Source organism: Trichinella spiralis (genome assembly GCF_000181795.1).
Source record: "Trichinella spiralis strain ISS 195 chromosome Unknown Scfld610, whole genome shotgun sequence".
Taxonomy (NCBI): Eukaryota; Metazoa; Nematoda; class Enoplea; order Trichinellida; family Trichinellidae; genus Trichinella; species Trichinella spiralis.
In genome coordinates, this window is record NW_003527549.1 from 509,540 (window position 1) to 535,247 (window position 25,708).

General features: G+C 33.2%; 9 protein-coding genes across 9 annotated transcripts; 6 read left to right on the forward strand and 3 right to left on the reverse strand.

The window, feature by feature from the left end:
* The first annotated feature begins 350 nt into the window (after positions 1 to 350).
* Tsp_09954 (eukaryotic translation initiation factor 2C 2) lies at positions 351 to 1,998 on the forward strand. The gene is made up of 5 exons (XM_003370695.1): positions 351 to 451; positions 565 to 662; positions 794 to 811; positions 1,115 to 1,192; positions 1,775 to 1,998. The coding sequence occupies exons 1-5, from the start codon at positions 351 to 353 to the stop codon at positions 1,996 to 1,998; spliced, it is 519 nt and encodes a 172-aa protein (XP_003370743.1).
* A 1,008-nt stretch (positions 1,999 to 3,006) lies between these two features.
* Positions 3,007 to 5,471, reverse strand: Tsp_09955 (CS domain protein). Its single transcript, XM_003370696.1, has 4 exons — positions 5,460 to 5,471; positions 4,200 to 5,346; positions 3,532 to 3,785; positions 3,007 to 3,468 (listed from the first exon to the last, which is right to left on the reverse strand). Exons 1-4 carry the CDS (start codon positions 5,469 to 5,471, stop codon positions 3,007 to 3,009), a joined length of 1,875 nt encoding a protein of 624 aa, XP_003370744.1.
* A 576-nt stretch (positions 5,472 to 6,047) lies between these two features.
* On the reverse strand, positions 6,048 to 6,517 carry Tsp_09956 (hypothetical protein). The gene is made up of 3 exons (XM_003370697.1): positions 6,492 to 6,517; positions 6,273 to 6,435; positions 6,048 to 6,203 (listed from the first exon to the last, which is right to left on the reverse strand). Exons 1-3 carry the CDS (start codon positions 6,515 to 6,517, stop codon positions 6,048 to 6,050), a joined length of 345 nt encoding a protein of 114 aa, XP_003370745.1.
* Positions 6,518 to 6,976: 459 nt separating this feature from the next.
* On the forward strand, positions 6,977 to 10,661 carry Tsp_09957 (eukaryotic translation initiation factor 2C 2). Its single transcript, XM_003370698.1, has 12 exons — positions 6,977 to 7,035; positions 7,114 to 7,120; positions 7,147 to 7,238; positions 7,854 to 7,956; positions 8,014 to 8,180; positions 8,353 to 8,600; positions 8,652 to 8,749; positions 8,937 to 9,041; positions 10,113 to 10,152; positions 10,198 to 10,213; positions 10,304 to 10,414; positions 10,610 to 10,661. The coding sequence occupies exons 1-12, from the start codon at positions 6,977 to 6,979 to the stop codon at positions 10,659 to 10,661; spliced, it is 1,098 nt and encodes a 365-aa protein (XP_003370746.1).
* A 3,236-nt stretch (positions 10,662 to 13,897) lies between these two features.
* Positions 13,898 to 15,881, forward strand: Tsp_09958 (solute carrier family 28 member 3). Its single transcript, XM_003370699.1, has 6 exons — positions 13,898 to 14,032; positions 14,096 to 14,383; positions 14,754 to 14,821; positions 15,003 to 15,207; positions 15,561 to 15,741; positions 15,799 to 15,881. Exons 1-6 carry the CDS (start codon positions 13,898 to 13,900, stop codon positions 15,879 to 15,881), a joined length of 960 nt encoding a protein of 319 aa, XP_003370747.1.
* Positions 15,882 to 17,536: 1,655 nt separating this feature from the next.
* On the forward strand, positions 17,537 to 19,429 carry Tsp_09959 (pathogeneis-related protein 1B). Its single transcript, XM_003370700.1, has 4 exons — positions 17,537 to 17,647; positions 17,937 to 18,027; positions 18,426 to 18,911; positions 18,984 to 19,429. The coding sequence occupies exons 1-4, from the start codon at positions 17,537 to 17,539 to the stop codon at positions 19,427 to 19,429; spliced, it is 1,134 nt and encodes a 377-aa protein (XP_003370748.1).
* Positions 19,430 to 19,568: 139 nt separating this feature from the next.
* Tsp_09960 (putative PAP2 family protein) lies at positions 19,569 to 21,438 on the reverse strand. The gene is made up of 5 exons (XM_003370701.1): positions 21,272 to 21,438; positions 21,065 to 21,168; positions 20,555 to 20,648; positions 20,384 to 20,502; positions 19,569 to 20,131 (listed from the first exon to the last, which is right to left on the reverse strand). Exons 1-5 carry the CDS (start codon positions 21,436 to 21,438, stop codon positions 19,569 to 19,571), a joined length of 1,047 nt encoding a protein of 348 aa, XP_003370749.1.
* Positions 21,439 to 22,551: 1,113 nt separating this feature from the next.
* On the forward strand, positions 22,552 to 23,567 carry Tsp_09961 (hypothetical protein). Its single transcript, XM_003370702.1, has 6 exons — positions 22,552 to 22,610; positions 22,701 to 22,746; positions 22,841 to 22,941; positions 23,116 to 23,209; positions 23,237 to 23,276; positions 23,320 to 23,567. Exons 1-6 carry the CDS (start codon positions 22,552 to 22,554, stop codon positions 23,565 to 23,567), a joined length of 588 nt encoding a protein of 195 aa, XP_003370750.1.
* Positions 23,568 to 23,831: 264 nt separating this feature from the next.
* Tsp_09962 (zinc knuckle protein) lies at positions 23,832 to 24,491 on the forward strand. Its single transcript, XM_003370703.1, has one exon. It carries the CDS (start codon positions 23,832 to 23,834, stop codon positions 24,489 to 24,491), a length of 660 nt encoding a protein of 219 aa, XP_003370751.1.
* The last annotated feature ends 1,217 nt before the right edge of the window (positions 24,492 to 25,708 follow it).

Consider the following 25,708-nt stretch of genomic DNA (forward strand, 5'->3'; position numbering starts at 1 on the left):
TTGTTGCTTTGTCTCATTTTTCACCTTAATCGTGTGATAATTAACAAATGTTTAATTAAAATTAATTGTTTTTTTTATCAAATGAAGACATCTTAATTTTGTATAATCAGAATTGTTCATCATTTCTTCTTTTTTTTTGTAGGTCATGCTCGTAATTTTGTAAAAGGAATTAATTTCGAGAATGTTTAATTTAATTAGGCAGTGGATTTCCAATTTCGAAAATATTTTGAAATTTTCTGATTGAAACCATTGCAACTATTCCCAAGTCAAACAATTAAACTTTGACATCATGCTCATATTATTACTGGAATCCAAATTTTCCCGTTCAATTAGGTTTGTCAGCTTTCCATATGCTAGTGAATGTACGTGCATCCATGCGTGCAATAGTACTACAGTGTTTCTTATTTTCTTCATCATCAGAGCAACAATGTTCAATATTCCAAAGCTCGAAGTGGCATTTATTTGTGTGTAGTCTAGGGAACGTCACGATACATATCCGAAAATAAATAAAAATAACTTAATAAATAAGTTTCTATTATTGTTATTATTATTATTATTTATCAGCTTTTGTCATTATGATAATGGATATGAAGCACAGATGGATATTTTTAATTACAAGTTGACAGAATGGCAACGTAAAACAAGAACAGCAATAGGAATATGTAGAAAAATAATCACTTTAATGATGAGATGATTTGAACAAGGTGATGAAAATTCTGACCAGATGCAATTCTTTTTCAACAGTTACCATTTCAAAATAATAAAAATTTATTTTTTATTATTTATTTATCAGATTCTTTTCATAATAAACGTTTTATAGTGTTGTTAAATATTAGAACAAGATGTAAATTGAAAAATTTTTTGTTTTTCATAAATATAAACAGCACAGTGATCAACACACACTTACTGTAATACATTGCAAAGTGATTGTTGATTTGGATTAAAAGTAAAATAAATAAATAAATGAATGAAAATAACTGTAGAAAATTATGTAATAAAAGTTAGAGAATGTCATTTTAACAGAAATTATTATCAGCATTGTTTAAAATTGGAAATGGATGATGCGGTAAAGAATAAAAAGCTGAAAGTATATAAATTTTATCCAAATTTTCAGCTTTAATCTACCCAGTGCTGGTTGATCGTCTTTCAAAAATCGTACCAACAATTTCTAAACTCACCGAATTGAATCCAGGTCAGCCGAATCATTCTTTTCACTTCGTGCACTTCACATAACTATATATACATATATACTGAAGATCCACACACCCAACACTTACTTGTTCTGTTGGACATGCTGCAAACTTTTTGAAATCCCAAAAAATAAAATATATAATAATAAATGTAAAAATTGTATAAATTTTTATACAAATATTAACAGTTTTTAATTTATGTTAAGTTTTTGTATATTTTTCCATTTTGTAATGTAAATTTTTATACCGTCCTTCAGTCAGTTATTATGATCTTTAATGATCGTTGATCAGATTTACGTGTAATAAATAAATAATAATATTGTTTTTCTTTATCAAATACGTTGCCATCCAGTTATGGAAACAGAACAGTAATGTTCAAGGATTGTTCTGTTGAAGTTTGATTTGAATTTAATCCGACAACAAAGTGAAAAAAATTACACGAAAAAAGCTGTTGCGATTGTTTACAATTTTCAATTATTCATTTCGCTAAAATCAGAAAATATGCATTTGAACTATCTGTATCAACAAGTAGAAAAGAAAAATTAAAAATTAATTTTCTATATTTCTTTTTTTTGATTTTCAAGATTGGATGAAATTGATGCGCAAGTATGACCAATCTGTACCGTACATCCGAGATCCGGTTCAAGAACAGGATAACCGAGTGTTGCGGCTCGAGCGCAAGAATGTCCAATATTATGCTAATGACAAACGCTTGGGTTTTCCCGCCTATTTGGCCCGAGTTTTTCATAAAACCAACAGCTTCAGCGGAGCAATACCAATTGTACAAGATTTTACGGTCAATCGTTGAACAACATTTGTTTATTTACTTCACTTGAAAAACAAACAAACAAACAAGCAAAACCAATCCAGTCATTCGCTAACAAAAAATATATATATATATATATACTTTCGTGAATGTGTTTTTATAATTGATTCAATAAAAAAAGAAATAACTCTTTCTCTTTTACGACGTTGCACATATTATATTGCCTATTGCAATTGCAAATTATTAATTCATCTCTTATAATAAGATCGATTAAACAAAAGAAAAAAGGGCTCAACTTCATTTCTCAACAATATTGTCACAATTCAAATGTTACAAAGTGAACATATATAAATAATAATACACAAATACCGGTTGTTACTTCATCATTTGAGCTGTCATTGTATAGATTTTACATCCTTTCGTAGAAAATGGAAAAAATCACTGAAATTTTACGAGATAATTTATTTTTGAAATTAATTAATTTATAAAATAAACAAACACAATAAATAGATGAAAACTTTTTGCGTGTCCAAATTGAATTTATTCAAAAAAATTTTCCCCTTCACCGAAAATCCTCATCAAGCAAACAAACATACAAGCATCGAATTTTCTGAAGAAACAATTTTCAAACACAGCTGCTGCTGATGATGATGCAAATTGAAATTATTATCATTTTCATTGCAAAGTGCTGAAAAATAATCCAACTGAACTGCATGAAACAAAACTTAATATATATATATGTATATGATACTGATAAATGATGTATTTTCGACAATGCACTAAATGAATCAAGTTGAAAATCAATCAATTCAAAGAACACGGTCAACTTTCTTCTTTACTGTCGACAAATATGGCCACTAACTTCAGATGAGACGAATATTAAAAATTCGGCACATCTATCTATCAATGATCGATGTTGTATTCATTTTTCATTGTCGAATGATAAAGAGAATTTTCTCAATGACCAAAAGATAGGGAAAATATTATATTGTTGCTATGGTTATTGTCGCTTCTTTCTAATTTGCATTATTTATTATTATTATTATTGTTTCACTTTGATGTATCATCGGCAAAATAAAATACATGCAATGTGTATTCAGTAAGCAAAAGCAGTGCCTTCGGATGAGCCATGAAACCAATAATTTCACAATTCTCTTCCAACGTGATCAAATATTGTCGGCTAACTTTTTCCACCCTTTCAGAAGTTTTCCTATTCACCAGAGAAGTTTCCAATTTCTGAGGTCGAAAATACACATAAGCACGCTTGCAACTGTCAATCAACAAGCTGTACGAACAATCCGCAGAACAAGATTGATATTTGCACATCGGCTTACCAGCTCTCACGTAACCAAATGCAGGAAACGACTCCAAATGTTTGAAACAATTCACATCTCTCGGATCGTTGTCAACTTGCCACAGTATTCCATCTATATCATAATTCAAACAAAACCGTGGCGGTTTGTCAAATTCTACTTTTGTACAAAATAAAAAACTCTGTCCATCAATGTCGGCCTGAAAATATACGAATGAAAAAATATCCTTCCAAATTATCATAATTCTCATATAGGCACGCACATGACTAATGAGTGAATGATCATCGCCGTCTAGCCATACTAGAAAGCAAACCTCTTGGTCAGACGCGTTGTGATCCTCATATTCTTCGATACTGAACGTAGGCGTTTGGTCAACTTCCGACGAATCGGATTCAGTCTTATTCTTTTTGATCGCATCCATCAATTCGGCACGCACTGCAGGTCGAATCATCTGCTCAAAAAATGGATGAATCACGCCCTTATTATCCCCTTTGACGATGTATTTCCATTCCAAACCTGAATTCAAACAACAAATTACAACATTATCCAAATATTTAAATCAAGTTTATTCTTTTTTAAATTTAATTCATTTACCCCTTCCGCATTCATCGATTACTTTGGACCTAATTTACTTATTCACTGATGAAAGTAAACGTTTACACAAAATGAAATACATTTTTAATCACAAGTACGCTTTGAAAAGTAATACATAATATGACAAATTTTATCGATGACGACAAAAAACTACAACCCCAATTATCAGCTAATAATCATTTCATTCTGATGAAACTGAGCTGCCGATTAATTTGAAATTTAATCCTTTTTCATTGACAAGAAAAACGTCACCATTTTACCAATGATAATTAATAATCATCGAAAATTATATTTCAATTTAAAGAAAAAAATTCTTTTTTCAATCAACAACCTTACCTGGAGTCGACTTTTCCAGCTGCACAATAACTTCGCCATCAACCACAATGAAAGAACAATTTTCGACGTTCACGTCTGAGAACAGTTTTCCTCTGAGATAAATTGCCGAACTTGCAGCCGATTTGACCAAGATCCACGATTTCTCAATTATGACCAAAACGTCCGATTTGGAAGTCGGCGGCTGCAAGCCTATATCCAATCGGAATATTACACGCTCCGGGTTCTGACTCCAAATGTACCGGATGTGGCTTATCGGCCGAGGAATGCAATCAAAAGGCCTGTGTGGATTCACAGGTTTCGACGAATCGTGCTCAAATTGAAACGGACACGTACTGATCAAGCAAATCGCATCCCACTCTCTGCTTAAATAACAATAATCAATTGTACCCCCTTCTCCCAACAGTTTTCGTGTTCTCGCAACTGTCCAATTTTCGTTTTCTTCCCTAAGTGTAACCCAGAGGATGCCCGGAAAATTCAACATGGAATACGTGTTCGATGTTGCCTGTTTGGCGCACCCTTCGGGCGCCATTATCAAATAGCGAAGCAAACAATCAATGGTTCGCTTTCCTGAAGCATCCAACTGAGTTTTACTGTCCACAATTATGAACGATCCTTCAATCAGATCGGCAAATTTGCTTGTGAATACCAAAGTCCATTCACGCTGCAGATAACGCGCATCTGTGTGATAAACAAGCAGACTGCCAATGCCGTCGGCAATTATTGCCATGTCCGGTGATGGAAATGAGACGGAAACGTTGAAACGCATGTCCGATAGTTTCAGTTCCAATTTGGCCACAGAAGCAAAAGTGAACTCAGTGAGTGCTGCTTCCAAAGATGACACACAGAAAATTGTACCATTGTTTGCGACAAGCACGAAAACAGCATGCTCATAATCCCAGTGATCGTGATGCAAAGCATTGTGCTTGGCAAAAAGTTTAAGAGTTTCATAGCAGACCTGAGACGCACCAGGTAGCACGCTGAGTAATGGTACAGGAGTGGGAAAACTCTTCGAACGCAAATTTCCCGTAGAAAGTTTGTAACCTTCAAACCCAACATTAAATTTCGTTTGATCTAGACGTAATTCGATAAATTTCACTTTTGTGCAGAAGGCCATTTCAATCTGTAAAATAACACAATAAAAAACCGGCTGCAATAAAGCACAATAATCGAAATACAACATTTTAAATATTTGTAAACGTTCGTTCAGCGGTTCATTATTAAGTTACACCTCATTTTTACAAAACTCCTTCAGACGTTTACTTCGATTAACATTTCTAAGTAAAAGAAACAACTAGAAATTTATTATTTTATAAAAGAAAAAACTACCTGTCAGTTTTCGCGTTGTTCGATATTGAGAACAGATACTTCTACAAAAATCCTTACTTATCAAAGATATGAAAAAGCAAGCTCAAATATTCATACTGTAGCTGCTTTTTCACATAAAGATTTGAGCACTTGCACGGACGTAGTAATTAGCTCATGTCATAATTCTATATTTCGATTTATTAATTTCATGGACAAATTTTATCACAATCAGTAGACATTTTTATTAATTAATTATAACAAATATTTTAATATTTTTGGAATGCTACTTTTACGACACTTTTCATAAATTATTCACTTTTGTAAAACCTTTTACATGGTGCACAATTTTCAATATGGTATTTGCACAGTGCTTTCTAACTAGTTCAAAATGCTTGCTAAATTCTTTAAACTTCCCACAAAAAAAACAAAGCAACCACATAAAATTCAATCGCTGCATTTAAATATTCATTAGTAACACTTGATCTCCAAATTAAATTTTATTCATAAATCTTTTTCAAAAAAACATTCTCCGTACTGACGCAATCAATCGACCGGGAATTTTTTCCACTGCTCCAAAGGTCCGTGACCATTTATGTACTTAACATTCGATCCATCTGGTATAAGGCGACCTTCAGAGCGCCACTTTTCGTATACATCTCGATCATACTTTGTAAAACCCCATTTCTTTGATACTACAATCTGAAATTGAGAAATTTTAAACCAAACATATCAGCGTATCATCAATAATACTAGTAAAAAACTATGTACGTGTTGGCGACCAGGAAATTTATATTTTGATCGACGCAATGCTTCAATGCACTGAGCTCTGTGCTGATCTTTCGCTCGAATAGACATCAATACTTGTCCTATATTAACACGTGCCACTGTGCCTTGCGGTTTTCCAAATGCGCCACGCATCCCTGTTTGAAGCCTAAAAAAGTCACATTTTTATACGTCTACAGTAAGAAACTAAAATGCCAGCCATACCTATCTGCTCCAGCACAGCTCAACATTTTATTAATACGAATGACATGAAATGGATGAACACGGATTCGAACATGAAAAGTATCTTTTCCACAGTACTTTGTCAAATATTTATTGCAACATATACGTGCTGCTTCCAACGCCTGCCGCAGAAAATTTCATTTGTAGTAGTAACAACAATATAATATTACAATTTTTTAAATTTTAATACACATCGGTTAACACTCAAAAACTAATAAACTGAGAAACCTTACTTGCATGAATAATAGATTCCTTCGAAATTTAACACATGTTAAGAAAATTAACATGCACGTGAAAAACAATTATACTCACTTCGGAAGAAATCTGCTCAAATTCATCCGATACCAAATGAACGCACAAAGGCATTTCATCAACAGTTGCTTTCTTTCTGCCCAAATCAAAGATTCGAATTTTAGGATCTTAAAACACATTAATTATATACATATAAACAGACAGATAATTATTTAATGAATAAACAACAATTACCGGGTACACCACGACAAAACCGCGACTTTGGATACGGCTTGTTTTTACAATAACGATAGCTAAAATTTTCGCGTCATTAATTATAAAAATATCCAGTTATTAAAAAGCAATTATTTAGCCAAAAAGTTTATTAATAAAAGTAATTTACCAGCGAGCTGGTCGACGACCCATTGCTATACTTGCAGTAGTATGCTTTACAACCAAGACCTACCGTCTACTACCATGTTGGCAAAAGACCTTCAAGTATATAATAAATAAACACTGTATGATAAAGTATAAAATTATGTCTACATGATTTAAATAAAAATATTATAATTAATAATCTATAAATTACTATAATATAATATAAATGGACATAATAAAATATAATGAAGCTTTTAAGCTATAAATAAACGTCTATCAAAATAATAAACAATTGTACTTGAAAATCTGAAGATATACAGTCATATACTGTAAACGCGTGGAATTTACATTAGTCTTTGCTTTTATTAAAAGCGATGTATTTAAATAGCTTTTTATTAGTTGATATTTTGTTCATTTAATTAACTTTATTTTCAAAGATTTTTTTGATAAAAAGAGTGAATTGTTCATGCTGAATAAAAAACTTTGTTCATGGATAATTAAGAGTTTTTATTAAGCGGGTATAAGCTGAATAACATTTATATATTCATATGTGACAGCTTTTAAGTTCTTCTATAATAGATGTTCTTATTAAATATAGAAATACTGTAATTATATTTCTTTGTATTTGCATATTGAAGCACATCGTTAGCCGTTACGTATTTCGGGAATGGCCGTTTCGAGGTAAAAATAAAAGTTTACGATTTTATATTATATTTTATATTCCACATTGTTTAGTGAAAAGAAAGTGCAATCGGTTCCAGAAACTGTTTTGAAAAGAAGAAAGCAAAAAGCTTTAGCTTATGTTGAAAAAGTCAAGAAAGCACGTCGTGAGCAAAAAGTAATATCTTTGATCTTTAAAATAATAAATATTAAACTAACTAGTCATATATTTTAGAAATTGAAATTGAAACGTCGTCAAATATTCAAGCGTGCTGAAAAATACGTTCAAGAATACAATAAAATAACTGCGGAAAAAGTTCGATTGCATCGTTTGGCACGCAAGAAAAATTGCTTCTATGTTCCTGACGAACCAAAACTGGCTTTTGTGATCCGAATAAAGGGGTAATATATATATATATTTTATTTATCGAATTTGATTATTTGAAAAATTTATTTTTTTTGAACTTTGAATTTTACTTTATTTTATATTAAGCTGTCACGACTTATTTATGACAAATTAATGATATATTTTAAAATTAATGTATGCAATAATATTTTATAAACAATGTTTCAGTATCAATGGTGTTCATCCTCGTGTGAGGAAAATTTTGCAACTGTTTCGACTGAGACAAATAAACAATGGTGTTTTCATGAAAATAAACAAACCTATTTTGAATATGCTTCGCGTAGTGGAACCTTATGTTGCGTGGGGGTATCCAAATTTAAAGTCAGTCAAAGAACTTATTTATAAACGTGGTTTTGCAAAAATTGATGGTCAGCGAAAAGCAATTACTGATAATTTGATGATTGAGAAGAAACTTGGTATGTGTGCTTGCTTTGAATTATGATGTATTATTTTATATTTCATTTTAGGCAAATACCACATTATCTGTATGGAAGATTTGGTACACGAAATTTACACAGTGGGACCAAATTTTAAACGAGCTACTAACTTTTTATGGCCATTTAAGGTAATTTAAAAATTTATTGTAACATTTATCATACGTTTTTTTTTGTTTTGGTCAGTTAACTTGTGCTTGAGTAGTACAAATTTTTTATGATAATTTTTTGAATATTGCTTTTTAAAAATTGAAAATTATGGAGTTTTAATTATTTCTTTGTTGTTTTGTGTATTGAGAAATGCTTGACATTTTTCAGCTGAACACTCCGAATGGCGGTTGGAAAAAGAAAGGTCGTCATTTTGTCGAAGGTGGTGATGCTGGCAATCGTGAAAATCATATTAATAAACTTATTCGTCGTATGGTGTGATGTTCCTGAAATTGTCAGAGAACCATTTGGAGAAATTATGGAAAATAAAATGAAAACCATGCAAATGACATTTTTGATTAATGAAATTGTCAAGCATTAAAACAAAAGTGATTGAATTTGAATTTTAATTGTTTGAGTTTTTTTTAATATAACTGAACATTAATTGATTCAAAAAGTATTCATTGGTTTATATTAATTAATGCCCGTAACTTATTTGCATAATGAATAATATTAAGAGATCGAAACGTTTAAATTAAAGAAATTGAAATTCGTGCGTGAATATAAAGTTTGCAAAGAATCACCAGTTTATCTATGATCAATGTTGGTATTTGTTTCTTTTTAAATTATTACAATTACTTAAATACAACGGTAACTTTGGTAATTTGATAAATCATTTGTAAACTAATGCAGCGTTAAGTTAATTTTTGAAATGCTTGTTGGTCAAATAAAATTTTTAAAAATTAGTTTAGAACTTTTTTGCACGAATATGAAGGTTGTGTTTTCCACAAATGAACAGGATTACAGTATGCTTTTTCTTGCACTCTGTAAAAGATGCTTGATGATTTTGAATGTTATTTTCGAATACGCTCTGCTTTGATAAAAAGTACTCCACGTATAACAAGTTTAAAATAAAGTATGACATATTGCAAGGCAATTATCTGACGTTAAGATTTTGCATCATGCACCGTATTGATTGTTTATTTTTATTGCAGTGCGACGGTATCAATTGTATTTAACTGCAGAGAAAATGAAAATTAATTATGGATAATTTTCGAAATTGAAGAAAAAAGTTATTTGTTTAAAGGAAGATAGATATACGAAATTATTTGATTTTTTGTAAATAATTTTTGTTTAAACCAAAGGTTTATAAAATGATGTAGATGAAAAATTTTGTTTGTTTGTTTGTTGTTACGTTTGTGATTTACTTTGGTAAAACAAACAAAAATAAGTTTACCAATGATATGAGCAGTGTTAAGTGATTCTGTTTTAAAGAAGTGGTACAAAAATACAACAAGGAAAGACAGTTTGAAAAATAATGGAATTTTATTATTATTATTTTTTCAGAGAATATTTTCAGTGGAATTAATTGATGAAATTATTGAAAGTATCATTATCATCATCATTATTGAAATTATTAAAGTCATTTCAGCGTTTAATTTGTCGAAGTAAGTTGTCGAACTTGTTTGCCTATTCATCAACCATTTCGTGTGTTTAAAATGAATTTTCATTTATTATTAATTAATAATATATGTAAGGACGATATGCGCTGAGGTGGAAGGCAAAAAATTGCACGACTGTGATTTTTGCATATTATCCATGAACAATGGTCAACGCAAAAGGCAAGAAGTGTTGTTATTCATTGATAGGTATCAATAATGAAATCAAGGTTCGTTTGGTTAGCAGTAAATCTTTCTGTTTTGGTTAACACGTTAGTGCTCAGCTTTTGATATGTTTTCAACTTCTAAATTGTCATGCTATGAATATAATTTCAAATAATAAAGAACTACATTTTATGTTTTTGTATAATTTGCATTTTAATTGAAAAAAAATTGATTTAAAAGTACAACTTATACTGCACAGAATTTCACGAATTTTAAAAGTCATGTTCAGTAAAAAAGAATAGTTGCACAGAAGAAAAATGTATGTCATTATAAAAATATATAATTATCATCAGTATGCAAAATTATTGTGCAATTTATTTTTGGTTTGCATTATTCTGATGATACAATTGCATGGAGTATTGGAAAAGAAAAAGTTGAGCATAGAAGATTGTCTTGAATATCATGAATAATCAAGAAACACATTTTGTACGAACTTTATTCATAATGCAAATTACTTTCAGAATAGAAAATAATAATTGTACATTTATAAATTTTGAATAAGTTTTCTTTTTTGTTTCGTAACGTTCAATGTCAATAAATTATTTTGAAACTTGAAAAGTTACATCTACGCTATTTTTTCAAATACGTCAAATTTTCGTGCATAATTGAACAAATTATTCATGTTTTTCTTCGAATGTTCGAATTTTATTATTAATGCATGATTTATTTGTGGAAATTTAAAATATATTGACTTTTTGTTTAATTATTATTACTGTTATGCGTTTTTTATTGGTTCAATGGATACATCATCAACAATAATGAATGTTAATTTCATGTTCAATTTCAATGTTTCGTGAAATACTCATATTGTTAAGAAAAAAATGATAAATTTGATATTTCAAAGCATAATTACTTACAATTGATCAGGTAGAACACTTACTCGATTATTCAAACAGGTTCTAAATAACGATCTCAAACGGCCATGGTTATGTATGTATGACCCGTTTAATTTATTTTTCATTATTCTGTGGATTTTAAATTTTACTTATTTCAGAAGAATAAAAATTTAGAAAAATTATTTCAATAAAATTTATAATTGTGAAAATTAACCCAATATTTAGCATTTCAGTGCAATTTGTGTTTCTGTGGCATAAGTATATACAGTCGTTATTTGTACACACTTTTCATTAAAATGTGTACAGCAATGATGTGGATTTTTCAAAATTTTTCTAGCAACTTTGTTTTTCAAAAACACTTTTTAAAACTGTTTCTCCGATGCATTTTCAATGAATTTTACACACCATATTGCTATAATAATAACAAAATATTTTTTTGTGATATTGAAATTTTTCTTATGCCATTTTTCATGTCATCTAAATTTATTCACTCGAACGATTTTTCTTGATTATTTCGAAGAACAGAAAAACATAAAACACTACAGAAGTGAAAATTTTTAATAAACTCCATATTTATTGTGAAAAACTTTCCAGTCGAAATGTACCGTTTAATAATTGAAATTATTGAAAATTTCCTTTTTTACAAATTCAACACTTGTATGCATGTGACATAGTTTACAATTTTACAAGGAATTTAATCAATTTTCGACAATTCATTATATTATATATTCACATAAATTAAATGTTATTGAAAAGTATTGAAAAACGCAACCAATAACGACAATGAAAAAGCAATTTGCAATTAGCATATTATTTAAAAAGTTAAATATTAATGCAAATCGTTGTACTTTTAAATTTATACTTGCGCATATAAGAAGATCCTTATTAATTCAAATGAATTCAACATAGGCTTTTGATTTTATTTCCATTTGCAGCACATATTGTGCAGTAGAAAAACTAGCTACACGGAACGCAGTCTGTATTAAACAGCTAAAAAGTGAAAGCCACTTTTTTTTTAGAAAAGAATAATTATGAAATTGATCACTTGTTCCTTGTTTGACGTTTGAATTGTCAAACAATTTACAGCGTGAATTATTTTTATTATTAATTTTATTTTACAATAAACATGTGCTATTATTGGTATAGATGAAAGTGATGCAGTTGCAAGCATCACAAGTGATGTGTGGTATTTTCTTTTTTTTCATTAATTTGTTTTCTATTGTTCAAATTGCCAATCAATTTCGCAATTAACAATCAGTATCCATTTCCTTTTCATCAGCTTTTCCTTGATTTGGTTTTCCTTTTGAACTGAAATTAGTGGTTTAAAAAAATAATTAATTTTTTGTAAAAAAATGATTTATTTTATTCATTCATTCATCAAATGTGAATTTTTCCAAATTGGTCAGTCATGTCGTGTATTTGCTGAGCTTGTTGTCATACAATTCCAATATGCATATGTATGGTACACCTTTTTGTGCAGAAACAGGTTCAATATGCCAAAATGCACTGCCACATCCGTAAATGATGCTTCAACTGGTTTCTTCAACCCAAATATTTAAGTAAATCAGAAGCAAACTGATAAAATAATTTTTCAATAATCGAAAGCTTTTCCAACAACAAGAGCTAGAAAATAAGCTGCTGTTGCATGCAAATCAGTCGTCCGAATAAATAAGCTGAAACGCACCAACGAAATAAATGTTAACTCTTGATAATTCGAATCAAAAAAATTTTAAATTACACCAGACAAACATTGAATTAATAAGCGTTACAAAAAAGGTATATAATTTGTGTGTCTGTGTGTACAGTTGTTTTTCAATAATATATATTAATTTTTCAGTTGTTATTTAGAGATTAAAAAATTTTTTCATTTTTGCTTTTCTCTTTTGAAGGACGAAAAGAATAATGATCAACAGCGTATATCGTCGTCATTGTCTACGGAAGATTCTTTTGATGTAGGAAAAATGGAATCGAATAACCATAGTCCACTGAAATCCATTTCAACTAGATGCAACAAATATTTTCCCCGCCTGGATGAAAAAAAGAAGCGCCTGTTTAAGATTATTTTCATAATTTTACTTTTGATACTTTATCATATTTATCTTGGTTTTGCCATTGCGAGAAGTTTCCAAAATGCGTTGGCCATTGTGGTGCTTACAATTCTAGCATGGCTGCTTGTACTTTATTACAAAGTTCTGCGTCCTTATTGTTTTCCAAAATTCATTGCTCAACATTGCTGTTCAACTTTAGCGTTACGCTGCAAACCGAAAAACAAAAAGTCACTGCAAATGTATGACCACAATTTATTAATTTTTTTTTGTTCATAACTTTCTGATATTTTAGAATTCTTTATGCTATCATTGCACTCGCTATTTTGGCAATTATCTTGGTCAGCGTTTGGGATAAATGGCAAAGGCTAAATTCTCTGGTTGGCTTTATAACAATTGTTGCATTGTTGTACATATTTTCAGAACATACTTCGAAGGTAACCTTTCTTTCTTTTTCTTTATATTCTTTTTTAAACATCCAAATTGAAATTTATATATGTGCTATTCAGGTAAATTGGAGACCAGTCTTCTGGGGTTTTGGAATTCAATTTATGATTGGTATAATTGCCATAAAGTGGAAAAATGGAATGCAAGCATTCCAATGGATTTCAGATCAAGTGATTATATTTTTGGATTATTCTCAAGAAGGCGCTACATTTGTTTACGGCTTTCTTACTCGTCCACCTATGATTTGTGGAATGGATCCTGTGCTCATGTTTTCTGTATGTTACTCTGCATGTGTCGTAATTTCAAACGTTACGCATTTAAATGTACGCATGTTTCAGGCATTGCAAGCCATCATGTTCTTTTCTGCCGTTGTCGCTATTTTATATCACCTTCGAGTCATGCAATTCGTTTTGGCAAAGCTCGCTTGGCTTATGCAAATCACTTTACGCACAACGTCAGCTGAATCACTGCACGCAGTTGCATCGATAATTCTTGGAATGTGCGAGACGGCAATCATGATAACTCCCTATCTTCCAGTACAAACCAATTCGGAAATGTTCGCAATTCTTTGCTCTGGTTTTGGCACTTCTGCAGCTTCAATGTTCGCAGCTTATTCATCTTTTGGGGTAAATTTTTCATTCATCTTTATGTAAAACTTTCTCAGTTGAACAGAATATTTACATTAATAATGAATTATATAGTAATTAGGAGCATTTTTTGTCAAATTTAAATATATAAATGAAAATTTCACCAATTTTATTGCAGATTCTTTTAAATTTGCATCTTTTAACAAAATACAAAATAAATGCTACACAATTGTGTTTCTATTTCGAAATAAACTACTCAATCATAGATATTTATTCTAATACGTTTTATTGAAAATTTCATTTTCGAAATAGGAAAATTTAAATAGCACAAACAAATTGAAGTTGCAAAATTATTAAATAATTTTTTATTATATTAGTATTTTATTATAAACAATTTTCCAAAATTCAGATTTGCCCTCAATATCTTCTGATTGTTAGTATTATGGCAGCTCCAGCATCTTTGGCGTGTTCAAAACTGTTTTATCCAGAAACGGAAAAATCGCAATCTACAAACATAAGCGAATTTGCAAATCAAAAAAGGTTACATTTTCGAGAAAAATAAAATTTATTGTTTTACTTCGTATATACAGTCATTTTAGAATTAGAATTTCAAGTTTTAAATTTGCTTTTGATTTCATTCATTTTTTGAGTTTTTTAGCCCATACAAAAATATTCTTGACGCGATTGGAAGCGGAGCTTCTGAAGCAATTATGGTTGTTTTGGAAAACGGTGCATGTTTGGTGGTTTTCATATCGTTGCTAGCTTTTGTCAATGCTGTCATAAGTTGGCTCGGAGCTATGGTCGGCCTTGAGGGTCTTACATTGGAAGTGATGATAAATGCAAACTGTTGTAGTTTACGCGTTGTAAAAGTTGTCTTTTGTAGATGATATTAAGCTACATTTTTTTTCCTATTGCATTTTTGATGGGAGTCAGCGATGAGACAAATATGCAAGAACGAATCGCTGAAACTCTAATTGTATCTGAATTGATGGGAACGAACGTTGTGCTCAATGAATTTATTGCTTTTCAAAAACTTGGAGAATTTATCAAAGCTGGGAAGCTGTCGGTAATTATTTATTTTAATTCAAGTATTTTTATTTATGAATCTTCAATTTTTTTGTAAAATAAAAAAAAGAGGAAAAAGCATTTATTTTTCCAATAATAAAAATGCAACCGTGAATGGCATTCATTTTGTGAATTTCAAAAATTTCATTAGGCCCGAGCACAAATGATGGCCACGTTCGCATTGTGCAATTTTTCAAATCTTGGCTCCATCGGAATTCAACTTGGAACTTATGCAAGCGTCTGTTCTGAACAACGTGTGACAGTCTCACGGCTGGCATTAAAAGCCATGATTGCAGGCTGTGCAGTTGCTTTCACAAGCGCATGTTTGGCGGGTAGGAATTGCGTGTTCAATTTGAAAAGTTACAATCATTCAAATATGACATTTTCAGGGATGCTTGTTGAAACACCGCAGTTTTGCAACGCACAATCTGTTGGATCGTTTTGTTTCAACTTAACTTCAGCTTTACAATAATGAAAGGATAATGTTGAAATTTTTGTTGTGAAAAAAATTATATTTTCCCCAAAATCGGTGAATTGGCGTGTTTCATTATAGAGAACAGCAATTGATTAAAGTTATAATCAGAATACTCATCAGAAGAGAAATGTGATCGACATTTTCAAAAACGCTGACTGACAATCTCATTCATTCAGTCCACAGCAGCCTAATTCAGCGAATTTCAATGGAATGGAAACATTTTGTTGCATTCACTTATCTGACTGATGTTTCCCATATCCTAAAAATAAAATCAACCGTTTCCAAACAGACAGACAAATTCATTCCTCATTCATTCATCCATTACTGTTACTGAAACTGAATTTTCAATGAGAAACATTAAATATGCATCTGCTTCAGTAATCAATTCTTAATTTACAACTTAATAATTCAATAATCATATCGCTTTTTTCTGCTAAATTTATTATCACTATATATGCGTACAAACTGAAATTGAACGCTAATGGTAAAATAATTTTGCATTTTCAAATGAACAAACTTTAAGAATAATCTGCATTACAAGTGTATACAACTTGCTATTAAAAGTTATTACAATTGTTTTCTAAATATTATTAATAAATGCATTTTTTAAAATTAACAATATCACATTAATAAAGCTAATTTTTACAGGCTTTAAGTATGTTTTCCAAATAAAAAATTTGGTAAAATAAAGCAGTTGCAATTGATTACTAGATTGGAATACTTGATTACGCAATAAATGGCCGTTATTTACACATTACGTCACCTTAGATATTAGTTAGATATTTTGGCCAGTAATGAATTGCCTGGTCGACGGATAATTTAAGCAAATACACAATATGTTGTTGAAAGATTTTAAGAGAAGCTTCCGATGCACACAATCGCAATGCAATGACCAAAAGAGTAGCCATAATTAAATATTTGCATTTAAATTTGACTTTTAAAGTTTATGTTTCAATGGCCAACAACTGCATAATTTTAAATCAGTAATCGTTATAGTGGCTGATTACTATTTCCGAAAATGTAAACAAACAATCTTGAAATTTATGCACTTCTGTCTACTATTTGATATGCGAATATCTAAGTATACATATATCTATACATATATATACAGATATACATAAACAGATGCACATGCATGTATATATATATATATACATATACAGATATATATCTAGATACTTTGGTATTCGACTGTATCGTTCGAAAGTAATTTTAACTACTGACAAAAATGTTAACAAGTTTAGTTGCTCTTCTTTTCACTACATTTCAACTATGCCACAGTCAGGGTGTGTTTTCTAAAAATATCTTTTACTGCTTTATGATTTAAGTCACGCACTTAGTATCTCATTTTAGCCACATCCGTCCAATTGCAACCACAGTTTCAACAAAACGCTCTTAAAAGAGCTAATTTCTTCAGAGGCTTAGTAGAAGGAACGTTTATTCAATGTTTGGTAATTCATTTTATTTTAATTTTTAGAAATCTAATTTGTTCAAATAGTTATTAATATTGAAATGTAAAATATTAATAAAATGTATTTTAGAGAAAAATCGACTCCACATTGATTGCTTATGCAGATGAAATTGCAAAAACATGCGATATGGAACGAAAAAATGATTTCAAACATGGCATTGCATTTTACTTTCAAAATACAATGCCCACTGCAGACGATATTCTCACTGGCATTTGGAATGAAGGTTCTCTAGATTACAAACACAATGAAAATACTTGCACGGCTGGACAACGCTGTGACAATTATAAACAAGTAATTCTGTTTTCTTTCAAATTTACATAAAATAGAATAAAATAAAATTAGATATTCAAATTTTATTTAAATTCATGAGTAATGAAAATGAAACAATGGATTTGATATGATAAAGAATCCCATATTATCATAGAATAAAGAACATTTTTTTATAATTCATTTAAAATTAATCTCTACGGAAATAAATAGTCATAAATAAAATGTGCAATTACAACAACATACAACTTTTAAAATGCAATGTTTAATCAATCTACTTTGAAAATCTACTTACTACACATTGCATTTTTAGTTGCTTTGGTATGAAGCCGAAGGCATAGGGTGTTCAGTTGCAAAATGTAATTCAGTGAAAAACATTCTTCCCGGTAGAGCGGCTGAAGAAGGTTACTTGGCGGTCTGCGCCTTTACCATTCGGTAAATGGATTTATCTACTTTTCTAACTTTTGAAAACATAAATTTCATCTACACCATACAGAGCAGATGTATCTCGACAACCGTTTCAAGCTGGAAGACCCTGCAACCCATGTCCGCAAGCGCTCAGCGTTTGCACTTCAAATCTGTGCTGTAAATTTTTAGCAAAGAAGCTTTATGTTTGTGCTATAATTTTTGAGTGAAATTCAATTTACAGGCTCATCACAGTTAGATGACATATACAAAAATAATGCAAATAATGCATTCACTGTTGGTGTTGGTTGTGCTGCTAAGCCGAGTAGGCGTTTTTTACACATGATCTGTATGTGTTTTAAAATGTTCAACTTAATTGAATTTAATTGAATTTTAGCTAATTTGGAAAAATTAACACGACTATGGAACAATCGAATTTCCAGCAACGTGCTTGTCGCCAGCCAAACGGATCTACAAACAGCACAACGTCAAGGAGGAAACGTTATTGGTGTCATTGGAGAGGTAGCGACTTCGCCCACCTCGTCTTGCCCTCATCTGAGACCAATTTACCATCTGTATACAAACCATTTCTCTTCTGACTACTACCTAGTAGATGAACTCGTCATGACAAGAAGAGTTCAAGAAGGCTATCGAAATCTTGGTGTAATCGGCTACGCCGTTCGAGGACCCGCTCTTTGCGGCGCTACCGTACCTGTTTACACATTTTTCCATAATCCATCTGGCTTTGTCCAGTTGCAAAACGGTTCTGACGTAAGCAGTCTTCTTGCCGGCCGTTATGGAAGACAGGATTACCAAGGAGTTGAATTCTACATCTGGTCAAGTCCACCAGCTAACAGTACTCCAAGTTGTGGTTCACTACCAGGTATGTTCAAATGTTTAGATAGTCATCTTTAGTTGTTACATATTAAATTGAAATGGTAAATTTAAAATTTAGGAAATCTTGTCACTCTGACCCGACTCTATCATAACACCAGAACGACAAACATGCTCGTTGTCGATGCAGCCGCAGTACAAAATGAAATCAACAAAGGTGCACAAACGATGGGAGTCATTGGAAAAATTGGAAAAGAAATGCATGCAAATTGTCCACATATGAAGCCAATTCGTCATTTGTATTCAAATCATTTCACCATGGATTATTACATCGTTGACGATTTGCTAGTTGCACAGCGACTACGTGACGGCTATCGTGATTTAGGAATCATCGGCTACGCAGTTTCCGGACCCAATTTATGCGGTTCCAGTATTCCAATATATGAATTTTTCCACCCAAGATTGGGAATGTTGCAACTGCAAAATGGTACCGAAGTGACTGATTTACTTAGAGGAACGAAGGGACACGTCTATTTCCAAGGTGTTTCGTTTTACATCTGGGCTTGATCTTGATCTTTTCGTAGCTTTAACAAGTTGCAAAGAAAATAAATACTTCGTGTAATAAATAAAGTGCTCGTATTTTCTTTCAAAGACCATTTTATTGTTAGTAAACAGTGAAAACAATAAAAAGCTGCAAAAATCAACGTCAGAAACAGGCAGTCAGCTTCCGGCGACTCCGATGCAACAGATCTTTTTTAGGTTCTGCATTTGCATCAGGCATTTGATTCAAATTCCAAATCATTTTCACCACGTACGGTACCAGAGCGACTGATCCAAATGATATACAACAATTTTGCACAAATGTTCCCAAATAATAAAGTCCGAGATGATGAGAAGATCTTGGTATGCAAGCGCAGCACTGCACTAATATAAATGTAACCAAAGCAGTGATCACTTCACTTCCGTCGCGATGCATGTTGTGCAATGTTTGAAGAAAATAACGAGACTCAACCGCCAATCCGAGGCCAATAATTGCACCTGTATCGCGGAACAGCGCGTTCAAAGGTGTCGTATTCAAATGGACCCATTCTCGATTCTGGCACCATTTCATTGCCATTTTAACTGACCAGTCGGGTTCGACACCCAAAAGAATCATAAATACGTAAACAAGGAATGCTGTAGTAACGAGAACAATAGCGAGAGCAAAGCAATGTTTCATACGAAGCATTTCGACGGGAAAACGCGTAAAATACACACCAATTACGAATCCTAAAAAATACATTATTTCACTTTATACAAAAAATAATCAATCACTCTCATAAAAAGGCATTTCAAATTATTCTGTTCTTTAAAACATTTGCAAAACTGTAAAACATTACCGAACAACAAATTCAAAATATAATGATGAAATTCCAACAAAAATAAAATGTAAAAGTAAATGTGATAATTAATTAGTTCGTACAACAGCAAAATTCGTGTAAAAGAACAAAAGTATAACAATAAAACGCTACATATACATACCAATAATAGATCCAAGCATAACCTGATGTGGAAAGTGAGTTGCAATGTAAAGTCTTGAAACAGCTACCATAATAAGCAATAACAAGTAGATTAACCAAGCGGATTTGGTAAGAATGGCTCTAAATAAAAATGAATAATAAAACAATAAATATCAGTACGCATTATCAATACCGTTTCCGTGATCTTCCAACAATAAATGTCACATATCCCCATACAATGATATACCAAACAGATGCTGTAATCATTGCATGACCACTTGGACTTCCTAAAAGTAATGTTCACCATAATTTATAAAGTAGTAAACAGGGAAATCACTTGTCAATGAAAAACAATGCAAACAGTGTTGATTAGTTTTATTTACATTTTACAAACACTTTTTTCAAATACATTATTTAAATGTTATACAATTTTCTGACATACCGTACTCATTAGTACCTTATTACACTTTACTGTATTTAAAATCCAGACAAACGAAATTAAAATTTCGACATTACACCAACTTATATTAACAAAATTTTAGTAAATATTGTTGCAATAAACTTATAATAATATATTAAAATAAAATAATAGCAGTGAACAGATAGATAAATTGTAATTCTTGTCAGTAAAACTACTGTTTATCGCAAACATTTTACTACAACAGATTGCATCTTTTCTTCTTGAAAAATCAACAGTTCATACCTGGACCGGTTTCGCAGGTTAAAGGAAACTGCTGAAGAGCAGGAACAACTTCATAAGCTCCACTGCTATGTATCCACCAATAAGGTCTTTCTCCGTGTAACATCCTGAAAAATTATATTTGTTAATTTTCAGAAAGAACTAATGCATTAAATTAACCATTTCATAATGTTGTTCAGCATGTCGCATATTGCTGTCGCGAGAACAAACCGTAGAAAAAGAGATCGATTTATTGCCGATAAGAACGGAAGCAAGTAGAGAATTAGCAAATCTGGATCGCCAACTTTTGTGATACTCAAGAAACGTTCAGCCTGTCCTTGAAGCGATTCTTGCAGCCATAGCTCAAAGCTCACACCGTACTTGTGCATTGCTTCCATTTCTGGAGTCGCACAGTCAATAGTGCAGCGGATGTAATACAGTCAACAACAGTACAACTATGAAAGAGAATATGGATAGTTTCGTTTCAGCGTTCAATTTCACGCATAAGCGACGTTTAATTAACAATAATGGAAATTGGGTTGTGATTTTCAGTGCTTTTCAATCGAATTTTTCAATGTTTACCTTTACGTCAGTGGAATAGACTTGCTCTGTAAAGATGTTTTCAACAACTCCACAGTCGAACAGATGTATAAGCAATAAAAGCGTGAAAGTGCTAACGTTCAATCAAGTACGTCATCTTTAAGGATGAATCAAACATTTGTTTTGAAAATTTATGAAATAAGCGTTTATAATTCGCTGCCTCATGCACATGCATGCCATGCCATTATTCTGTTAAATAAACATGACAACATCTTGTTCTATCAAATAAACTGCTCAGTTGTAAAAATTTAGCTATGTGCAGAATGCGAAGTGCAGGTATTGATTGCCCAGGGATAAATTGTTTTATCAACTATAAGCACTTAATTACATAAGCAAATACATCTCTCTCTCTCTGATCTAAATAAAATAAAATAAAATAATATTCTTCATTTAATGCATCATTCAAGACAATAAACAATGTAAAGTTACTTGCTTACCGTTAAACGACAGCTTTATAAAGTAAAGATTTACTAAAATGTTTGATCTCTAAGTTATAATTTAAGTCAGCAGGTAAATGTACCGCCAGTAATGGAACAGCTGAAAAGACAATTATAGACTTCATCAACTAACCATCATAATCAAACCATCATCGATATGGGCATGAATGTCAAGCTCAGAGCAATCAATAATTATACTAATTCTTCTTTCTAATTTAAAGCAGCTAATTTTAAAGTGCTCTTTCAATATAATCACCTTTGATATTTAAAGAGAACAGGATAAAAACAAAAACATTTGGTTAAAAACAGTTTTTTCTCATACTTTGAATATTTCAAAAAATAAAAATTACACTGCAAATTGCTTTAATCATGTAAAAAATTATGAATTTAAATTTTTAACACAGATCCCATTCCACCAAACGACCAATATGGTGAAAAACACAAACTACAGTAGTATAATTTGGAAATTTATATATGGTAGATATTGTCCTGCTTATTGCTTACACGATCATTTTGCAAAGTAAGCCAAGCAAGTATAAATATAAAAAGAGTTTTAAATTAATTAAAATACATATTTTTTTAATTTTACCATTTATGCTAAAAAGTAACATTTATTATACTAGATATTCACAGATTTATGCTTTTAAATTGTTTCACAAAAATGAAAGCGTAATTTAATATACATTTATATATGAAAATTTTTATTTGTTGACAAACGTAAATTGCATTAATCGGTTATTATTTCACTTGTTTATGTAACGAGCCGGTCTCTCGGGCGGGCTCGTTCGTCACTCCATCCGGACTGTTATCACAGTCATCGCTAGGTGACGACGGCTTGTGTCGACCGCCAGGTTCCTCCGCGCGGTCATATCCTCCGTTTGGCTTCCGCCGGCTCTGCTGCCCTTTTTTCCGGGTTCGCACTCTCGTGGTAACATTGTCGCATTCACAAGACAGATAAAGTTGTAACGGGTCACAAATAATTAGACATAAAGAAATCACACAATAGTCATAATTATTATTACGGGTAAATCACTATAGACCACAAGCCGAGGCGCCACCTGTCGACAAAGAAGGAACTCTGCGGAACACTGATTGGCTAGAAGCGGATCGGACAAGGAAGGCAGAAGCGAGAGTTCACAAAATAATGGAATAAGATCAGGAAGGCCGAGCTGATCTTGGAGCACGATCCCGTATCCCTGGTTTACTGTATCAGGCACATTTGGACCTGAGGATCGGTGTGAGAGTACGGTAGTGCGAAAACACGTGACCGTGTGTGTTTTATCTCGAACGGTGTCGGTGAGCTGTGTTTGTTGAGAAATAAACAGTTATCTCGTTTTGATGACGTTAATAAGAAGGAGCAAAAGGGCGCTACATTTGGTGACGGAAGTGGGATACAACAGAGAATCACTCAGTGGTTACCCCCTCTGTCCATGTTGACAGAGAAGGATGACGTCACTTGTTGGTTCGCCCGTCTGGAAGCTGTTAGCTGAGATGCTAAAATTAGCGCGACAGGAGGAGACGGTGCTGAACAGAATGAGGTCAGCGATAAGCGGTGCAACAGTTGGCCATGTGAATGATCGAGTAGCTACAGGCAAACAATGTGTTGGCGTCGCCAAAAGTGGATTGACAGCAGCGGCCGCAGAAGAACGCGCGGCCACAGCGCTAGAGGAAGAAGAGCGGAAGTGCCGGAAGCATTAGCGGTTACTGTGGATTGCCGGCAAGACATTGAAAAGCTGGTGAACGAGTTTCGCAGAATGCTAACTCGGTCGGTCCAGCTAAAACAGCCCCGAACCCGGACGGCGAATCCTCCTCAACGATTGGCTGAAGCAGTCTGTTGGAACTGTGGCAGAAGCGGTCACTATCGTCGGTCCTGCCCGTTGTCAAAGACCAGAAGAGAGCGACGTCCACCGAGTACAACCGGTGAGCAGGTAAGAAAACCCGTCATTAAAAGCCGGAGGAAACCTACCCAGAAAACAGCAATATTAAGCGTGAATACGAAGTGGGCTGTAGAGCTATCAGGGAAGGTAAACGGCCGTAGTTTGAAATTGCTGGTTGACACCGGCGTGGCTATCAGCCTGATCCGAGAAGCTGAACTTAACATGGCCAGTAATGTAATAATTAGCAAGTACGGAAGTAGACAAATTGTGGCGGCGAACGGAGAGCGCGTTGAGACTGTAGGTACGGCAGAGGTGGACATCAACATCGGGGACAAGTTACCGACCAGACACTCAATGATCGTCGCAAGAAGCCTGTCCCACCTATGTTTACTGGGCATAGATTTTCTACAGCCCAGAAGAGCGTTGATAGACCTAGGTGACAAAATTAAACTCGGCGAAGTGTGGCTAAAGCTAGAATCATCAAAGACTCAGGAGGACCAAAATCGAGGAGAAACACAGCTGGAATGTGGCTGTTAGCGGCAAAATCGTTGTCGCTTGAAAGCTAGTGGACTATATTTTTTATTCGGACTGTAGTTTTTATCAAATCAACAATGATTATCTAGCCGCAATCCGAGCTACGTTCGTTTCCGAACGTGACACGAAGCAAGACAAATAGGTGTAAACAGGCTTTTACTAAGCGAAGATGGAGTCTTAGAAACGGGACCAACGGTGTAGTGATAAACCACAACACAAACAGTAAATAACGACAAACACGCCCACGCAATACAGAACACAACACAACACGCTACGATACGCACGCAACTAGTTTTCTATCTCCGTCTATGACGTCATTCTATCGTAACCTACCGTAGCCCGCGCTCAAGTACAGGCCACCAGGTTCACTGTAGAATAATTTCCAACAGACTCCCCCCTTAATGGGTGGAGCCCATTAATAAGCTTCGGCTGGTTCCAGTAGGACCAGGGTGCGGATCCATCTGCACAAGGTGCCTGTCGCGGTCTTGACCTTTGCCGACCTTGCCAGCCCGTCACTCCAGTGAGCAACTCCACGATCTGACCAAGGGGCCAACTGCTTCCGCGACGTGTGACGAACCGTCGCAAAGCACGTAGGAAGCGCTCGATCGTCTGGTCCGGGACAAGTTCCAAGTGTATGGCTCGCACAACCATACATGTGAACAGGAAGATGTAAGCCTTCTTGCTCACATATTTGGAACTTTCACTTCTGATCAGTAGGGTTCCAACAAAGTCGATACCAACATTGCTGAACGGCCTCGCTGGATTCACTCTTATCGCAGGCAGATCACCCATCCGTTGTCGGAACGGACGCGCTGCCACTCGTCGGCAGATCCCACACGTGCGAAGAACACGTTTAACGGCAGTGCGACCACGAAGAATCCAGAATCTTTCTCTCAATGCCGCGAGAGTATGAGCCACACCGGCATGCAACTGTCGATTGTGCTCCCGTCTGATTAACAAATCCACGATCATCCCTTTTCGAGGGAGCAGAGCTGGGAATTTGGTTTCCTCTTCCAACTGAGCTCTGCCAAGACGTCCACCTACTCTCAAGACTCCGAACTCATCCAGAAAAGGGTTGAGACCGCACAACATCTTCGTCATCGCTTTATCCAGAGACTCTTTCGAACTGAAGGCGTGGATCTGCTCTTGCCGAATCCAAATTCTCTCAGCTTCCTTCAACTCGTCCAACGTCAACCCAGTTCCTGTTCTTCTTGAGCTTG

Bases quoted from the DNA above. Each gene is read 5' to 3' on its own strand.
- Tsp_09954 (XM_003370695.1), top strand. From the start codon at position 351: ATGCTAGTGAATGTACGTGCATCCATGCGTGCAATAGTACTACAGTGT. The intron at 452-564 runs GTGGCATTTATT...ATTATTTATCAG, and splicing joins TCAATATTCCAAAGCTCGAA to CTTTTGTCATTATGATAATG. The intron at 1,193-1,774 runs GTCAGCCGAATC...TTGATTTTCAAG, and splicing joins ACTCACCGAATTGAATCCAG to ATTGGATGAAATTGATGCGC.
- Tsp_09955 (XM_003370696.1), bottom strand. The intron at 3,786-4,199 runs GTAAGGTTGTTG...GTTTGAATTCAG, and splicing joins GCTGGAAAAGTCGACTCCAG to GTTTGGAATGGAAATACATC. The intron at 3,469-3,531 runs GTGCGTGCCTAT...GTATATTTTCAG, and splicing joins ATCATTCACTCATTAGTCAT to GCCGACATTGATGGACAGAG.
- Tsp_09956 (XM_003370697.1), bottom strand. From the start codon at position 6,517: ATGTTGAGCTGTGCTGGAGCAGATAG. The intron at 6,436-6,491 runs GTATGGCTGGCA...TGACTTTTTTAG, and splicing joins AGCTGTGCTGGAGCAGATAG to GCTTCAAACAGGGATGCGTG. The intron at 6,204-6,272 runs GTACATAGTTTT...TCTCAATTTCAG, and splicing joins AATTTCCTGGTCGCCAACAC to ATTGTAGTATCAAAGAAATG.
- Tsp_09957 (XM_003370698.1), top strand. From the start codon at position 6,977: ATGAATAAACAACAATTACCGGGTACACCACGACAAAACCGCGACTTT. The intron at 7,239-7,853 runs GTATATAATAAA...CACATTGTTTAG, and splicing joins TGTTGGCAAAAGACCTTCAA to TGAAAAGAAAGTGCAATCGG. The intron at 8,181-8,352 runs GTAATATATATA...ACAATGTTTCAG, and splicing joins TTTGTGATCCGAATAAAGGG to TATCAATGGTGTTCATCCTC.
- Tsp_09958 (XM_003370699.1), top strand. From the start codon at position 13,898: ATGCAAGCATTCCAATGGATTTCAGATCAAGTGATTATATTTTTGGAT. The intron at 14,033-14,095 runs GTATGTTACTCT...CGCATGTTTCAG, and splicing joins ATCCTGTGCTCATGTTTTCT to GCATTGCAAGCCATCATGTT. The intron at 15,742-15,798 runs GTAGGAATTGCG...TGACATTTTCAG, and splicing joins CACAAGCGCATGTTTGGCGG to GGATGCTTGTTGAAACACCG.
- Tsp_09959 (XM_003370700.1), top strand. From the start codon at position 17,537: ATGCCCACTGCAGACGATATTCTCACTGGCATTTGGAATGAAGGTTCT. The intron at 18,028-18,425 runs GTTACTTGGCGG...ATTGAATTTTAG, and splicing joins CGGTAGAGCGGCTGAAGAAG to CTAATTTGGAAAAATTAACA. The intron at 18,912-18,983 runs GTATGTTCAAAT...TTTAAAATTTAG, and splicing joins AAGTTGTGGTTCACTACCAG to GAAATCTTGTCACTCTGACC.
- Tsp_09960 (XM_003370701.1), bottom strand. From the start codon at position 21,438: ATGGAAGCAATGCACAAGTACGGTGTGAGCTTTGAGCTATGGCTGCAA. The intron at 20,649-21,064 runs GTATGAACTGTT...CATTACTTTTAG, and splicing joins AACCTGCGAAACCGGTCCAG to GAAGTCCAAGTGGTCATGCA. The intron at 20,132-20,383 runs GTATGTATATGT...TGTATTTTTTAG, and splicing joins TATGCTTGGATCTATTATTG to GATTCGTAATTGGTGTGTAT.
- Tsp_09961 (XM_003370702.1), top strand. From the start codon at position 22,552: ATGGTAGATATTGTCCTGCTTATTGCTTACACGATCATTTTGCAAAGT. The intron at 22,747-22,840 runs GTAATTTAATAT...TTATGTAACGAG, and splicing joins TGTTTCACAAAAATGAAAGC to CCGGTCTCTCGGGCGGGCTC. The intron at 22,942-23,115 runs GTCATATCCTCC...AAATCACTATAG, and splicing joins CCGCCAGGTTCCTCCGCGCG to ACCACAAGCCGAGGCGCCAC.
- Tsp_09962 (XM_003370703.1), top strand. From the start codon at position 23,832: ATGCTAACTCGGTCGGTCCAGCTAAAACAGCCCCGAACCCGGACGGCG.